We start from the raw sequence: 17,576 nt of genomic DNA, 5'->3' as shown, positions 1-17,576 counted from the left end.
TAGGGAAAGCACTCATTCTGGTTCCCTAGTTTGTATAGGCTGAGCAGAAAGGGTGCCAGTAGTCAGTTTTATGGCCACCTGCCACAATGGAATGCAGTTAACACAAAACTATTCAAACTGGCCGCATGTGAATTTAGTATTCCAGCTAGAGCACGCATAGTATGTGACTCTGGCCAGCCCCTGGCTGGAGTCTTCCACTCTAGTGATGGACGTGGTGCTAAGAACTGCAAGCAGCATTTATTAGAATACTACCGTATATGTCTTCTGCATTGGTACTGCAGGAAGGGTAATAGCGCAGAGGAGCTTTCCACCAGGCAGAGCTTACTCGTTCTGGAGCACGTCTGGGGAACGATGAACACAGAAAGGTACCACAGGTCCCACAAATCCGTGAAAAATAAATGAAGTTGAGAGACATATAGAATGAATGTGGGGTGGGCCCTGTAGAGCAGCAAGCCACTAGCCAATGCCAGCTGAGAAGAAAGGTGGCCCTGCTCAAGGATGGGTGGAGAGGATAGCAGTCCTTACCTTCCTATTGTGAATAGAGGGTCCGGCCGTGACCGTGTTTGGAGAGTGGTCTAGCTAAGCCTGGCTAGGCCAGAAAGCCTTGGACTCAATCTATGATCCTAACTGGTGAACCAACTAGGGCAGGAGACGGAGCCGACAGTGTGCGACCCAGCGCATCGCTATTTTCACCGCCAAACGGATTACCTACTGGTTGCAATGTAGACAGCCTGCAGCACTAGTACCGGTAGTGAAAATATGGGCGACTCGTGAGCCGATTCCCTGCCACTTCAAGTACAATACGCATCACAAGAAGCAGCGGTGGCACCAATCCGACGCTAAGCGTGAATGCACACAGGTGGATTTGAATCCAAGAAATACTTGAAAACCAACGAAACTAAGGACACTAAGCTAAAAACTGATTAGCTTGGTGCCTACATGAGAGGTATCGCTAGTAGGAGGAGCTATTTTTCTGCTTAGTGTTTGCCTCCTACTGGCAGTAGTCTTAGGCCACCTGCACACGAACGGGTCGGATTCCGCATGCATGATCCTGCAGTGGAATCCGACCCGGTGCCTGGCTGATGACCCTGCGTACCTATCAGGAATCTACTTGATCTATACTGCGGATGGTCCGGCCGACACACGCTTGCAGTACAGATTTTGTGGCGCCGTCGCTAGGTGATGACGCAGAACCCTCAATCTTTCTGCAATAATGATTGCGGGTTGAACGGATGCCGTCCACACGGAATCCACTTAAAAATAGAGCATGCTGTAATTTTTGTCTCCGCAAACGGAAAATCGCAATTGATTTCTGCTCGTGTGCAGGTAAAAACACTTTTCTATTGCATGCTATGGGTGGTATTTGCTGCGGAATCCGGAGGCAGACAGAAGGATGGGGGGAAGGGGGGGGGGTGTGCATATTGCAGGGAGGTGAGCAGATAGTAACAATCACCTATTGTGAATGGTGGATCTTGTGTTATCTACAGATAGGAGTTACCTCTCATCATAATCCTGCCTGAGATGTTAGTGGGATGACTGATGCAAAGCTACACCTCCAGGAAGTATCAGACTATTAGTAGGCTCTAGGGTCAGTGTAAAAAATGCTGGATTTTATTTATTTTTTATATAGATTGTGGGCAAAAGTTAAAAAATCACCCAAAATTCTTTAAAAATATGACACAAAAATGTAATTTATTTAATAGGTCATTTTTTGATGTCACATTATCCTTAATCCATTGTATGGTGATTAGCATTGCGCAACCTGAGAATTCAGCTGTGGAACTTCTAGACAAAACTGTAGACTCGCATGCTATCAAGAAGATATTTCGGATACGATTACCTTTTGATTTGAAGATATTTTTTCTCATCATTGTCATTTTCTATATTTAACCCCTTCCTGTTCCAGGACATAAGGGTGCGTTATGGCAGCGGGGTACTTCCCTTATGTTATGTGGATAGTGCAAGATCAGAAGAGATGCGCTATCCAGCAGTGGGAGCCGGCTGTCACTGATAGCCGTCCTCCCACTGCAACAGCGGGGGTGCATCAGAGCAGCGACCCCCGCTGTTAACCCCTTCCCTGCCGCAATTTAGGTAGATCGCGGCATGGGAAGGGTTCACAGAGGGAGCGCGCTCCCTCTGTGACGTTATTGGGCTCTCGCGATGTAATTGCAGACAGCCCGGCAGGTTGCCATGGTAACAGGATGCCTCCTACAGGCGTTCTGTATTATCACTGCCTATGATCGCTATAACAAGCAAAAAGGCATCGCAGGAGAGAAGTCCTGCAATGCCTTATCATAGCGATCATCGGTGCTATGGTGTAAGTCCCCCAGAGGGACACCAATAGTGTAAAAAAAAAAAAATGATTAAAATAATGTACAAAAAATAAAAATGTTAAACAAACCCCTTTATTTGTGTTTTTTCTCATGTTAGCATAAAAAAAGAAAAAATCCCACATATTTGGTATCGACATGTCCGTAACGATACGTTCAATAAGTTGAACATTCTTTTTAGCTTGCACAGCAAAAAGTGTATTTAAAAAACGCTAGAAAACTGAGGTAAAATGCTGATTTTTACCACTGTGCCTTCCAAAAAACGCAATAAAAGTGATCAAAAAAGCTGTATGTACCCCAAAATGGTACCAATAAAAACTCATCTCGCAAAAAATAAGCCCTCACTGAGCTCCGTCCATGGAAAATTTAAAAAGTTATAGGACTTTAAATACAGCGATTTTTAGAAAGAAAAAAAGATTTCCAAAAAAGTGTTTTTACTGCAGAAAAGTGGGGGGAAAAAAAAGAATTTTGGTATCGTTGTAATCGTACTGACTAGAGATGAGCGAGCTTACTCGGATAAGCACTACTCGTCCGAGTAATGTGCTTTATCCGAGTACCTCCCCGCTCGTCCTGAAAGATTCGGGACGCGCTGCGGAGCGGGGAGCTGCAGGGGAGAGCGGGGAGGAACGGAGGTAAGATCTTTCTCTCCTTCTCTCCCGCCCGCTCTCCCCTGCTCCCCGCTGTGACTCACCTGTCAGCAGCGGAGCGCCCCGAATCTTTCAGGACGAGCGGTGAGATACTCGGATAAAGAAAATTACTCGGACGAGTAGTGCTTATCCGAGTACGTTCGCTCATCTCTAGTACTGACCCACAGAACAAATGTATTGTGTCATTTATGCTGCATAATTAATGCTTTAACAAAAAATCTATGGCAGAATTGATGCGTTTTCTCTCCCTGCGATCATAAAAAAAAATTATAAAAGTTTTACAATATAGTCTATGTACCCAAAAATGGCACCGATAAAAACTTCAGTTCGCCGTGTAAAAAAACAAGTCCTTATACGTCTGCATCAACGGAAAAATAAAAAAATGTATGGCTTTTGAAAAATGGAGATAAAAATCTGCCAAAAATCCCTGCATCTTTAAGCCCAAAATATGCCATGTCACATAAAGATTTTCCTGAAATGACAACAAATATTGCCTTTATTTCTGCCCTCTTCCCCACCCCAGAAGCCACCTGCTCTGAATGCCTGGAGACAGCAGTGCTGGCTTCTCTGCGATCTTTCTGCGGATTTACAATAGATTCTGTATGTTTAGTAAACCAGCACTTAGCACAATCATTAACGGATCGCCCCCATTACTACAGTAATAGCCCAGAAGCCGCGTGCACGCTGTTCTAGCGGAACCCCACAAGTCCGGCGTCAGCAGCGCACCGCCGGCCCCGCCCTCACAGAACTTTTAACCAATCATTAAAAAGAAAAACAAGTTCTCCTCCCCGCCCCCTTCCTCTAGCCAATCAGTCAGCGAGTAGCGGGAGGGCGGTGTCTGTGAGCGCCACTATGCCGCACGTGTGTGGCACGGAGTGTGAGTGACAGCTGCAGCGTCGGCATGGAGGGGAGCTGCAAGGGCAGGAGGAGGGAGCCCGAGGTGAGGAGAGGGTCGGAGGGTAGTGTGGTGCAGTAAGGGTCGAGGGACACAGCAATAGGGTGTGATCATAGGGGGGGATCCTGAGTGGTGTGTTAGGGATTCTGGAACTTGTAGTTCCACAGTAGCAGTGACTATCTGGATTTGCTTTAGTTGGGTCTATAAATGTGATAGTACAGAAGCCTTGCTGTGGCTGATCGGTATCTGGCTCTCCATGCAGTGTGAACTCTGTGCACCTGCAGAGCTTCACTCTCAGAACTTGCACTTAATGAAGCTTTTGTAGCTGAATGTTTGTCTGGACCCTTATGGAGAGAAGCTAATCATCCATGACCTGTCACCTATGGAGGGTGACACTGTGTCACATGGCTTCCCCCTCACCCACCCATTGATGATTTCTGTATATTCTGCGGCCAGTTGTACAGGATGTACTCAGCATTTCTTTCATGTTCAATTGTTTTAACTCTGCAACACTGTACAGAAAATGTGGTAACTCACAGCAGGCGCTCAGAGCCTCCCTATCTCACACATCAGACACAAGGCTGGTTTTATAGGAAGCCGCCTGCATCAGGAAGTGACTTTTTTTTTTTTTTCTCCCACGACACAGATTTGAAAAATCTGCAAATTCCTCTTCAAATTTGATGTGGAATTTGCAGCAAATCTGAGGAAAATTGCACTGTATAAACATGACATTAAAGGGCTTCTTCCAAGCAGAGACCCGCAAATTGTCGGACGTTCCAGAAGCTGAAGTTCACCTAAGTTTTAAAATCAATGAGGTCTCTTTAACCAGGCCTCACGCTCTCCGATCTTCCAGGTTAGGCCTCATGCGCACTTCCTTATTCCAGCTGGATCTTGCAGAGAGCTGATAATTCACCTGGTCCCAACCTGTCTGATCTGCTGGCCATCAGCCAACGTTCGCGCTGATTTGTGAACGGGGAGCTGTACTGCTGAGCAATGCCATCTGCATGGAGTCGAACGATCCTATTAGCAATCTGTCCTCCCCATACTACGGATCCTTCGGCATACATGAACATCACCTAATATGCTATATGTCGATAGGTGCCTGTAATAAGTGCAAAGGATCAACTGCTGAAAAAGGACCTTTAGGCTGGGTTCACACAGGGCGGATTTGTCGCGGTTTTGCTGTGGTTTTTCCGTTGCGGTTTTGACGCAGAAGAACTGCTTCTGCGGCAAAACTGCTTCAAAGGTTAATTTGGGCTTGCGAATTTTGCTGCAGATTTTCGTGCGGAAAAATCCGCAAGCGTTTTTTTCCGCAGCGCTTTTTTACTTTTTGTCGCGTATTTGGTGCGGTTTTGACTGCGTCCATAGAGGTCTATGGACAAAAAAGGGCTGCGGAAAAGACCAAAGAATGAACATGCTGCATCTTTTAAAACCGCGCCGCAGTTGCATTTCCGCACTGCGGCTGTGCGGAAAAAATTTGTCCTGTGAGAGCAGCTTTTTGGCAAATCACATTTGTGCTGCATTGCACTGCAAACGCAGCGGTTTTGCCGCAGTGCGGATATGCAACGGCAATCCGCGGCAAAACCGCGGTAAATCCGCCCTGTGTGACCCCAGCCTTAGTAGTGCTCAGTTTTACTAATCTTAAAGGGTGTTTCCATATTTCCAAAAATGAAGTAACTTTAGAGATAGTTTTAATTGGAAATATCCCTTATAGATATATATTATATTGCCTACGCTGATATGTCTCCGTGGTTACAGACTACAAATAAGCTGTATGTGCAGTCTGATCGTACGGTTTAAATCGTTCAAGTTACAATTTTCTGCTTCTTGCTTCCATACAGTTTAGTAATTTAAAGGGAATGCCAGGAGGAAGCCCTAGAAAATTGTAGAATAAAGCGAAGGACTGGAGATCCACAGAATAGCAGACGAGGTTCCCAAATCGAACGTAGGCCAAAGCAGTAACTTCAGTTTTATTGGATATATTTGTCCTCCCAACCAGTAGATTGTTCCTCAATGGTGAAGTGCAGTGAGATGAGGGAATCCCATAGGATCTCTGTTTAGAGCTGTTCAGGTTTTTTGTGAGCTTGCAGAATTGGGCAGGTAGGTTTGTCATAAATAAGCTCTTCAGATAAGTGTTAAAGATAATGTGGTTATTGTACAACATAGGTAAGCGATCTTTTGTGGAATATCTCCTCGTACACAAAGTAATTGATTTATGCATATTGCTCACTTCTGAGCTGTCTTCTCTGATCACAAAAACCATTAGGAACCAAAAGATCTGTTAATTGTTCATTCCACATATCGGTTGTTTCAAGTGTTCATTCACTTTTGGTTAACTAACCACCACTGGTTACACTGTCCCACTGCTTGGACCTCCAGCAATCTGTAGGGGAACCCAGCATCAAGTGTTTATTCCCGAGCTGTGCCGCCACAGGAGCGATGAAGTACTACACAGTATGGGCATGTAATGTACCAGGTCCTCCTGAGTGAGAGTCCCTGCACTCTGGCTAACAGATTAGGGTTCAGTACAATGGCTCGGCTCTATTAGCTGAGAATACACTATTTATGGCCGCCTGCGCACGGGCGGAAATCCCGCGGCGGGATTTCCCGTGGGATTTCCGCCACTGAAAGCCTGCATAGGAGTGCATTACAATACGCACTCCTATGCAGACGGCCGCGGTTTGGCCGCGCGAAATGTTGCGTGGCAAACAAACTGCGGCATGTCCTATTTCTGTGCGGGGCTCGCAGAGCCTCGCACAGATACGTCACTCACCCGGCCGCCGGCACCGGTCTGCGCATGCGCCGGCAGCCGGCACATGAAAGAGCCGGGGCCGCCGGGCGTGGGTGAGTACGCGCTCCTCCCTGCAGGCGCTCGGGTCGGGTCCCGCTGCGAGAATTCTCGCCGCCGGATCCGACCCGCTCGTCTGCAGGCAGCCTTAGTGTAGGTTGCTTTGGGTCTATGTTGAACTTTCCATCCTGTGCTTACATTGGAATTGCCAAAAACTGTAAATAGATGTTTTTCCAAAATAGAATAATTGACTTTAATGTAGCAAACAAACACCAAAGGTGGGAAATCGGGTCAGTGTTTGACCCATTTCCGTTTTGTTTCCTTTTTTTTTTTGGAGAACACTTAGCCTGGGTTCACACAGGGCTGATTTGCTGCGGTTCTGCCGCGGTTTGCCGTTGCATATCCGCACTGCGGCAACACCGCTGCGTTTGCAGTCCAGTGCAGTGCAAATGTGTTTGGGCAAAAAGCTGTACTCGCAGGACGGAGTTTTTCCGCAGTGTGAAAATGCAGCTGCGGTGCAGTTTTTCAAGAAGCAGCATGTCAATTCTTTTGACTTTTCCGAAGCACTTTTTTTGGTCCATAGACCTCTATGGACGCAGCATAATCCACACCACAATACGCTGCAAAAGTTAAAAAGCGCTGCGGAAAAAACGATTGCGGATCTTCCGCGTGGACAATACGCAAGACAAAAATAACCTTTGAAGCAGTTTTGCCGCAGAAGCAGTTCTTCTGTGGCAAAACCGCAACGGAAGAACCGCAGCAAAACTGCAACAAATCCGCCCTTTGTGAACCCAGCCTAAGTGTAGCTTTGCACTTTTTTGTGGTCTCCGTTTGAATACAGTTTTTGGCTGTTTGAGTGGAACCCTTGGGCAGAAAGCTCAACGTAGACCCAAAATGCAGTCCGAACCTGCCCTCGAAATGGTTTTCTTCTAAACCAGCCTGTTCATAGATAAAGTACATGGCTCCTCTTCCTGACACAGCAGAAGTCGAGTAGTCTCCACATTCTTCCATGTAACTGTGCATAGATAGTTTTCGTCCAGCTGGTGACTCTCAGCTTATTTTTAGCTTTTGTGCTGCTGTCTGTTACACACCCATGGCTGACATTCTGGACGGTTTAGGACGGGGGGTTATTAGATGTTTAAATGCCAAGTAGCATGTATACACACTAATACCAGGAGGAAATGTTTGCTGGGACAAATTTTTATTTTTTTCTGTCCCCCAACACTTGAAACAGTTTAAATCGGCACAAAACATTGAGTAACTTTACAAAAACCTTTTGCTTTAGACTGTTCATATTTCCATTCTTCTGTTCTATTATGGAACAGAAGAATGAAAATAATATAACTGTTTGATCTGTTGGGGGGGGGGGGGGGGGCAAGATGGAACCCATAGACTATAATAGGGTCCTTCAAGGGGTTCTTTCATTTTACCAGCAGCAGTTCTGGCATGAAGCATGAGTAAGGGAGCCGGGTCAGAGAGAAATTCATAGTCTGCAAAGAGCCTTGGGGTCCGTTTAGACTTGCCGCTTTGTCGTTTGACTGAGCAAACTATGTCAAAGTTCGCAGGCCAGCCTGTTTATATGGGCAGATACATCATTGGCTCATTCAAACGAGAAATCATTCAGTTGTTCACAATCACTGTATGAGTGAATGAGAGAGACTGAATGATTGGTATTTAACCCATTAGTGAACGAGCCAACAATGATTTTTATGCCTGTGTAAAATGAACCTTTGTCTGCGTTTACACAGAACGATTATCGTTCATTTTCTCTCGTTTGAATGATTTTTTTGAACAATAATGATTCCGTGTAAAAGGGCCTTTCCTCAACATCTCGTAAAGATTCACAGTTATTTTATAAAATGAGATTAATGGCCTGTTATGAATCACCTTTCCAATACCCTATGCATGTCCTCATGTAAACCCTCCTCTTTACTAACTTATGATTAAAGTAACCCTCTGTTCCTAGGACAAAATTCTGTCCGGGGATCGGAGGGCGGGAGTTATATTGCCTGCCATCCTCTGCGCCATTGGCCCTTGGATCAACCGCTTTCCACACTGGACACCTCAGTCTTTTAACTTCATAACACACTGTGCATTAGTAGCCCAAGGCAATTCATGCCACTTTCTAATTGGCCAACAGTGATCACATGAACAGCATTGGCCAGTCAGAGAGCTGGTATAACTAGTGCACAGGTCACATTAGGTAGTCGGATGTTTGCCGTCTTCTTGGAAAACTGAATACAGGGCATGAGATATAGTTGGAAATGGCAAAGAGGATGGACAGCAGGTAATATAATTCCAGAATGCTGTCTCAGGACTGCTGGGGTGCTTTAACCCCTTAAGGACCAAGCTGTTTTGTAATTTAAGGATCAGACACTTTTTAGGGATTTTACCCATGTGGCAGTTTTACTGCCCTATTTTGTTTCCTTTAGCTACCAAAATTATAATTTTTTTTTTTTAAATATCTTTTTTACTGCACTTTTTTTTCTTAGTTTATTGGGGTAAAATGGTAAAAAAATATTTTTTTTAAATTTATAGTTTTTTTGTTTTTTTAAATTTAGTATATTTATGCTAAAATAAAGTATGGGAATAGGTTCCTCTATTAATTTCGGACGTTTTGATATATAGTATGCATGGTTTTGGATTACAGGGCACATACAGCGACGTTTTTTGTTGGCGTCGGCTTTGTGTTATTTTCTTTATGTATATATTGTTGTTTTATTCTGTAATTTTGTTTTATTTGTGTATGTAATTATGTTTTTTACTATCTATGTCCCCCATGACGACATATAAGACCTCTGGGGAAGATTCACATGTTGTTTTTTTGTTTATTTGACACTTTCCCACTGTAGCTGGGGCATCCATAGGAGCCCAAGTTACAGGGGAAAGCAACCCCTTTAGGGACATTAGTCACTGGCAGAGCTGCCAGGGTCTAGTTATCTCATGTTAATGCTTGTTCTGTTTAATAAAGAATGTTTATGGCAGCATGGAATAAAGTGAGTAATGAGCAGCTCATCAGCTGTTGCTGGACTTTAGACTTTAGGTTCTTTTATGTATTTACTCTTCTTTTACCCCACATTTGTGCATTATAGTTGTGAGAACTTCCTCTTGTGGAAAGCGGAGAATAGATGTCAACTATGGTGTTTCTGCAGCGTTTTTGATGTGCATGAGAATTGCATATCAAAAATGCTGTCTGAAACTGTGTAGTTTTCAACCAATCTGCAGCTACAGGTGAACCGCCTGGTTTTAGTGTGCTTCCCCTTTACAAATTGCCCAGCTAAAAAACAACTTGGCAAAAAGCAGTGTTTCTGTTGCCACACACTTCGGGAATTTCAGGATGTGGCTGTTTTTTGGTAAGGACTATCATGAGACGACCCCTTTGTGTGCAGCCTGGTTGTATACTTCCTGTTTTTGCGACCTGTTCCTGCCTTTCTCGAATATCAATGGGAAAACAACAATACAACCTGCTTACTGATTCTGTTTGCAGGGTTTACAAGATGGTCAAAGCCTGGAGTTTGAGTACAATGATGCCGACCACATGTCAGCAGAGTTATCTGGTAAGTACAGGAAAATTCATGACAGTTGGGGATCGGGCCAACCAACCGGCTCTCTGCGGTGAGGGTTACTCTGGGCAGACATGTGACAATGCTGATCTGACCAGTGGTCTGATATTTTTCACTATCAAATGCTGGTTATTAAAGGGTCATACAAGGTATCCTCAACAATTAGAATGAGCGATAGAATGCTCCCGAGGGCAGTCAGCTGCCAGGGAATGCTAAGGCCAATACCACAAGTAGCATTATAGGCCATCTATTCCAGTGAATAGGCAACCATGTAATATCCAGCTGTGCCAGATTAGCCACAGGAAGAGCTGAAAAATAGAAAATTGGTAGAAAAAGACCACCTGGACTGCCCTTATATTCCTTCCTTTTTATCTCTTAGGATATAGCTATGCCTATCCCAGGCAGCTTGGTTTCATTTATTGTTGATTTTTCAGCCACATCTGCTGGAAGTTTGTTCCAAGGTTCTACTACACCTTCAGTAAAAAAGAAAAATATTTACTGGCGTTTCTTCTGGGTTTTTCTTCTTTTTTTTTTTCCCCCAACTAATCTTTGCTCGTGCCTCCTTGTTATATTGTTAAGCTTCATAATAACATTTTCTTCCTGAACATTATTTATACCTTTTTAAAATATTTTAAATATTGTTCATGTCCCCCCTCTTCTTTCTTAAGTTCTTTAACCTCCTGAGGATGTGGACCCTTTTTTTAATTTTTTTTCCCCCCATTTTCCTTTTTTCCTCCCTACTTTCAAGAGATGTTAATTGTCTTGTCTATCCATTAACATAGCTGTCTGAGGGCTTCTTTTTTTAGTGGGACGGGTTGTATTTTTCAATGGTGCTATTAACCCTTTCCAATCCACTGTCTGACGTCTAAAGACATTCTGATTGAAGGCTGTACAGCTTCTGATGTCGAAAGACGTCTGGCAGGGTATTCTTTTACTGTATATTACTGGCCGCTCTATTGTCGGGGGGCCTCTCCAGCATGTCCAATACCGCAGTACTGGCTCTAGCCAGCAGGTGGCGCCTTTGTATAATGACAGAAAGAGAAAGCCCCCTAGGAAACCCTGAATCTAAAATTGGATTGCAAAGAGTTAAAGGTACCATATAATGCACATAAAAACTTTAATTTACTTAAACGTAAATAATTCTGAATGTAGTGAAATGGGAAAAAATAAATGCAATTCCACCATCTTTTGGAGAGGATAGCTTGTTTTTACGGCATACACACTGCAGCAAAAATAGAGTATGTAAGGATTAAATAGACATATGTGCATATAGTTCAGTCTATTATCCCCTCCACAATGTTGATCTAGAGGAAGGTAAAAAAAACAACTCAATGAAGTAAAAGCCAATTTTCCTCATTTAAGGGAAAAAAATTCCTTCCCGACTCCAATCTCACAATCAGAATAATTCCTGGATCGACAACCCTTCTGAAGTAATTAGTGACTATTAACATGTAATATTGTACCGCTCAAGGTTCAGGTCCCTTTTTAACTCTTTTAGTGAGTTCTCCCTGACAATGTCTTCAGGCACAGAGTTCCAAAGTCTCACTGCTCTTACAGTAAAGAACCCTCTGCTATGTTGGTGTAAAAACCTCTTTTCCTCTAGACATCACAATCCTTGGTATAAATAGATCATGGGAGAGATCTCTGTATTGTTCCCAGACAAATAGATATATTACACATAGTTATTAGGTCGCTTCTCCAGCCTTCTTTTTCTCTAAACTAAATAGCCCCAATTTTGATAACCTCTCTGGTTATTGTAGTCCAGCCATTCTGTTTATTACTTTTAGTTGCCCGGCTTTGTACCTGCTGAAGCTCTTATAAGTCTTTTTAAGGACCGGTGCCCAAAACCTTCTCCCAATATTCCGTGTGTGGTCTGACCAGTGAGTTGTAAAGAGGATGATACTGTTTGCCTTGGCAGCAGCTACCTGACACTGGTTGCTCCAATTAAGTTTACAGTTAACTAAAACCCCCAAGTCCTTTAACATGTCAATGTTCCCTAGTGGCTTCCCATTTAATTTAATGGGGACATGTATTTACCTGCCCATGTGCATAACTTTGCATTTATCAGTGTTAGGCCGCCTGCACATGGGCAGGTTTGAATTGTGGAATTCGAAGCAGGCTTCCGCCTCCAGATTCTGCAAAAAATATCGTCCATAAAATGCAATGGCAAAATTAGCTTTCACCTACACGAGCAGAAATCGATTACAGTTCTGTACGGACTCCGCAGGGATGGCTTCCATTGAAGTCAATGGAAGCCATGCGTCCCGCTGTCCTTCCACAATGAGCATTGCAGAAGGGTTGCCGGACCTGCTTCATTGCCTAGTGACAGCGTGGGTATATCTGTACTGCGCATGTGCGCCAGCGCAACGGCCGGCGTATCTGCAGCACAGGAGGCCGCCTGCACACGAAGACAACTAACAGGTACGCGGGGTCACCAGCCGGGCACAGGGTTGGATTCCGCTGTGGGATCCCTTAGCTGGAATCCGACCCGTTCGTGTGCAGGCGACCCTAAACCACGTTTTCCATTTTTCTGCCCAAGCCCCCAACTTATCCACATCCTCTTGCAACCACTTTTTGTTCTCTTGTGTTAATTACGTTACATAATTTTGCATCATCTGTAAGTATTGCTATTTTACTGTACAATCCTTCTACTGGGTCATTAATAAATATATTTTAAAAAATGACCCAGTACTGACTTATGGTACACTACTAGTGACCCAATCAGAGTATGTACCATTTAATAACCCCCCTCTGCTTTCTATCACTGAGACAGTTACTTACCCACTTACACACATTCTCCCCCAGACCAAGCATTCTCATTTTATATACCAACCTTTTATGCAGCACAGTATCAAACACTTTGGAAAAGTCCAGATACACAAGATCTAGTGACTCTCCTGGTCCAGTCTAGAACTTACCACCTCATAGATGCTGATCAGGTTGGTTTGACAGGAGCGACCCCTCATAAACCCGTGCTGATAGGGACTGAGTTATACAGCTATTTTCCTTGAGGTACTCCAGGATAGCATCTCTTAGAATCCCTTCAAACCTTTTACCCACAATACAAGTAAGACTTACCGGCCTGTAGTTTCCAGGTTCACTTTTCAACCCCTTTTTGAATTTCGGCACCACGTTGGCAAAGCGCCAATCCAGTGGTACAGACCCCATCAGTATAGAGTTCTTAAGTAATTTGATAGACAAATTTCTTATATTTAATTCCCTTAAAACCCGGGGATGTCCCCTATATCCCCCTCCTCACCGTTCCTGATTCAGGTTTAGCCTCGTTCACACAAGAGTTTGTTTTTTTTTGCGCATGAATAGGCCCGTGAAAAGAACGCCCCCCTTGCATGTGGGAAAAAAAATCGCATGAACTGGTGAATTCCAGCTATTTGAAGTAGCCCGTTCACACGATTGAAGGTGCGTGGTGCGTGTTGTCCAGCTCCCAAAGGGTCTATGGAAAGCATGCACCAAAGATAAAGAAGTCCTATCTTTTCTAGCAGCATGGACCTTAGATGCGAGTTGCACTTGCATGTCCTCTCTTTGGCAGGTGCGGGTATTTTGCACGTCTAAAAATCATTCATGTGACCACTTCTATAGGAAAGCATCGGTTCTTTTAGAAGCGCTCTTTTCACACACCTATACGTGCGCTAAAAAATGCTCGTGTGAATGAGGCCTTACTGTTAAAATAATTACTATAAAGAAGAAAACACTGGCATGCCTGCAAATAGTGTTTTTTGCTTTTTTTTTGGTAGCTCCGCATTTCTTCCTGGTTAAGCTGGTGACTTTTAGTGGGGAGTTTACTTCATCACTCTGCATCTCATCTGACATTTCATTTACTCTGAATACACTGGAGAAAATTTAAAGGGGTTGTCCCGCGCCGAAACGGGTTTTTTTTTTTTTTTTTAAGCCCCCCCCCCCCCCCCCCCCCCCCCCGTTCGGCGCGAGACAACCCCGATGCAGGGGTTAAAAAAACAACCCGCACCGCGCTTACCTGAATCCCGGCGGTCCGGCGTCTTCATACTTACCTGCTGAAGATGGCCGCCGGGATCCTCTGTCTCTGTGGACCGCAGGGCTTCTGTGCGGTCCATTGCCGATTCCAGCCTCCTGATTGGCTGGAATCGGCACGTGACAGGGCGGAGCTACACGGAGCCGGCATTCTACACGAGCGGCCCCATAGAAGACTGCAGAAGACCCGGACTGCGCAAGCGCGGCTAATTTGGCCATCGGAGGCCGAAAATTAGTCGGCTCCATGGGAACGAGGACGCCAGCAACGGAGCAGGTAAGTATAAAACTTTTTATAACTTCTGTATGGCTCATAATTAATGCACAATGTACATTACAAAGTGCATTAATATGGCCATACAGAAGTGTATAGACCCACTTGCTGCCGCGGGACAACCCCTTTAAATTACATGCTATCTTTATTCTATGGGTCGTTACGATTGGGACAACAGAAAATTTCTAAGGTTTTTTTTGCTGTACTATTGCTAAAAAAAATGTAAATATCTTTGGAAAAAAAAAAACCCATCATTTTCTACCGCCATAACTTTTACATTTTTCCTTCGACATAGTTGTAAGACTGTTATTTTTCATTTATTTTTTTTTGTAGGACGTCCTGTAGTTTCTATTGGTACGCTTTTGGAGAACATACAACTTTTTGATCGCTTTTTATAATTTATTTTTTTTCCTGGAGACAAAGTGAGCAAAAAAGCACAATTGTGACATATAGTTTCTTCCTAACAACGTTCACTCTGCGAGATGGATAATGTGTTACTTTGACGGAACAGTCTTTTTATTTAACACGGCAATACCAAATGTTTGCTTGCTTTTATGATTATTATAAGGCTGAATGCACATGGGCATATTTGCACTGCGGGATCCGGAACAAATACTGCCCATGAGAGGAAATCAACTGTTTTTTTGTTTGTTTTTTTTTAAACCCTCATAGATGACTTGAACTTGCAATCTGCAGTGTAATGCAAAACCATAGTATTATACCACAATCTAGCAATCTGCATTGGCAGTCCTGGGAGACTTCAGAAGGCCCCTGGCTGTTATAGCACCCTGTGATCTCATTGTGGGGTGGCCGTTCTGGATGCCTTAAGTCTGATTCGGCCATTGAAAGGATTTACAAACGCGTTATATGGAGCCGGATCGACCCCCCCCCCCCCCCCAATCCCACTTTGTACAAACCCTGAACCTCCATGACATAACTATACATCATGCAGCATTAAGGGGTTAAGTCTTTCCTGATAAGTTTTGTCCTTGAGACCTTTCAGCATTTTTGTAGCCTGTCTTTGGACTTATATTTTTATCAATGTCCTTCTGTGGATAAGGTCTCTACAACTGAACACCGTATACCAGATGTAGTTTCGCCAGAGCTCTATACAGCAGGATCACAATCTCCCTATTTCTACTGGTCATACCTGTCTGTGCAGTCGAGCATCCTACTTACTTTCTTTGCTGCTTGACAGCACTGTGAACCGCTAAATCCTTATCTTTTGATGACACAGAACAGCTAATTCAATCCATATGTAACCACTTTTATATATTGCAGCCGTATAATGAAATCTGCCATCCCTGTCTTTGTCATCATAGAATTGTACAGCTACACAGAGGAGCCAGAGCTCACCCTCAACCGCAGGTGCTTTGAGGAAAGATTTAGACAAGGTAACGATTGATAATGTTTATTGTATGTCTCTGGAGCTTTTGTAACATTTGTCTCTACCATCAATCTAGATCAGTCTTTTGCAACCTTTTCATGCTAAGTACACCCTAGTGACAAAATGTTCTCTCTGAGTACCCTAAAGGAACTGATTGGAGCTTCCTATAGCAGTTCTGTTGGATTTGAGGGATAGAATAGCTCAGTATGCAGTTATCTTCTTCGCATCAAAGCGACAGACCCCACGATGAAACTCTGGACCCAATTATAAGTCAATCTGTGGCGGCCCCTACCCCTGGGGTATGCGTACCACTGCAGATTAGGAACTACTGATTTAGATGGATATTTTTCGGCACATTTCAAAGTGTTTATCGACCTTTTCATTAAGTATATTATCTTTCCACAATATACAGTCAAACCTCTTGTTTCGCTGGTAATCCATCTGAAAGCAATCGGCCAAACTTAAAACCAATGAAACTCGAGGCAATTATTTCCATAGGAATCAATGTAAATCCAATTAATTTGTTCCAAAAAACACACCAAACCCCATTAAATAAAGAATAAATATGTTTTTTAATACCAAAAACCTGCCTAATGTAGAGCTGTGTGTTATCTGTGATGTTATATAGGACTGCAGGTGGCATCAATACTCGCCTTTCAGGTGCCGTCGGGGTCCCCACCGCTACTTTCGGAGTTTGTGGCCCACAGTGCAAATACTGTGTTTTCCTGAAAATAACACACTGTCTTATATTAATTTTTGCCCCAGAAGAGGCACGGTGTCTTATTTTCAGGGGTGGGAGAGGGGGCTTATACTCACCTGGTCCACGGCGTCTGGATCCCTGGCACTGTTGATCTCCTGTGGCTATGCAACAGGCTGCAATGTCCTCGGTGTTCACACAGAACTCTCCTTCTGCTGACGGAGCTTTGAATACCCTGCCTCCAGCAAGCTAGTGCTGTGATTGGCTTAAGAGCGCCGTGGCTCAGCCAATCAGAGCCGGCACTCAATGAGCCAATCACAGCCATTCACTGAATGTCATTCACTGAGTGGCTGTGAATGATCGAGCACCGCCTCTGATTGGCTGGCACTCGATCCAATCACAGCACTTGCTTGCTGGAGGCTGGGTATTCAAAGCCCCGTCACCAGAAGGAGAGTTCTGTGTCAGTGCAGAGGACAATAGGGATACGACTTAGTATTGGGATAGGCCTTATTTTTGGGGAAAACCGGTATTGCTAGTGACAGGGATTCAATTTCCCACCTCCCAGCAAGAGAATGCTCTGATTGGCTGAATCGGCTGGGTGACAGCCCTCTCACAGCCAGCCGGCAAGACTAGAGGCAAAATTCTGGCTTGACAAATCAGCGAAACTGGAAACCAGCGAAAGCAGAAGACAACGAAACTAGAGGTTTGACTGTATATTGGGATAAGTGTCCCTTTGGTGTATGTAGGTAATACACACTAGAAGTGGTGACTCATTAGATCTGACTGTGACTTTTATAAGGAGAACTGAAACAAGTTTCCTTTTACTCTATAAATGTAATTAAATCTTCCTTTCAGGAGGGGAGGCCAGATGGACATCTTTGGCGTTGGCACAGCACAAAACTATTGTCATGCGTCTTCTTGATGAATTGGAGGTGGTGATCAGCGAGAAGCGACTCTCTGCTGCCAGAGCTATTCTGTACTTGGCACAAGGTG

General features: G+C 44.1%; 1 protein-coding gene across 1 annotated transcript in view; it reads left to right on the top strand.

The window, feature by feature from the left end:
• Positions 1 to 3,789: 3,789 nt before the first annotated feature.
• The window catches only part of STRIP2 (striatin interacting protein 2), a 53,842-nt gene continuing 40,055 nt past the window's right edge, over positions 3,790 to 17,576 (top strand). Inside the window, exons 1-4 of the mRNA XM_066592166.1 lie at positions 3,790 to 3,917; positions 10,148 to 10,217; positions 15,822 to 15,893; positions 17,439 to 17,573. Coding sequence (XP_066448263.1) covers positions 3,879 to 3,917; positions 10,148 to 10,217; positions 15,822 to 15,893; positions 17,439 to 17,573 — 316 coding nt within the window. The 5' untranslated portion in view covers positions 3,790 to 3,878. The remainder of the gene's footprint in view (positions 3,918 to 10,147; positions 10,218 to 15,821; positions 15,894 to 17,438; positions 17,574 to 17,576) is intronic.

This window comes from Eleutherodactylus coqui, chromosome 2, assembly GCF_035609145.1.
Source record: "Eleutherodactylus coqui strain aEleCoq1 chromosome 2, aEleCoq1.hap1, whole genome shotgun sequence".
Taxonomy (NCBI): domain Eukaryota; kingdom Metazoa; phylum Chordata; class Amphibia; order Anura; family Eleutherodactylidae; genus Eleutherodactylus; species Eleutherodactylus coqui.
This window is presented reverse-complemented; position numbering and strand designations above follow the sequence as displayed.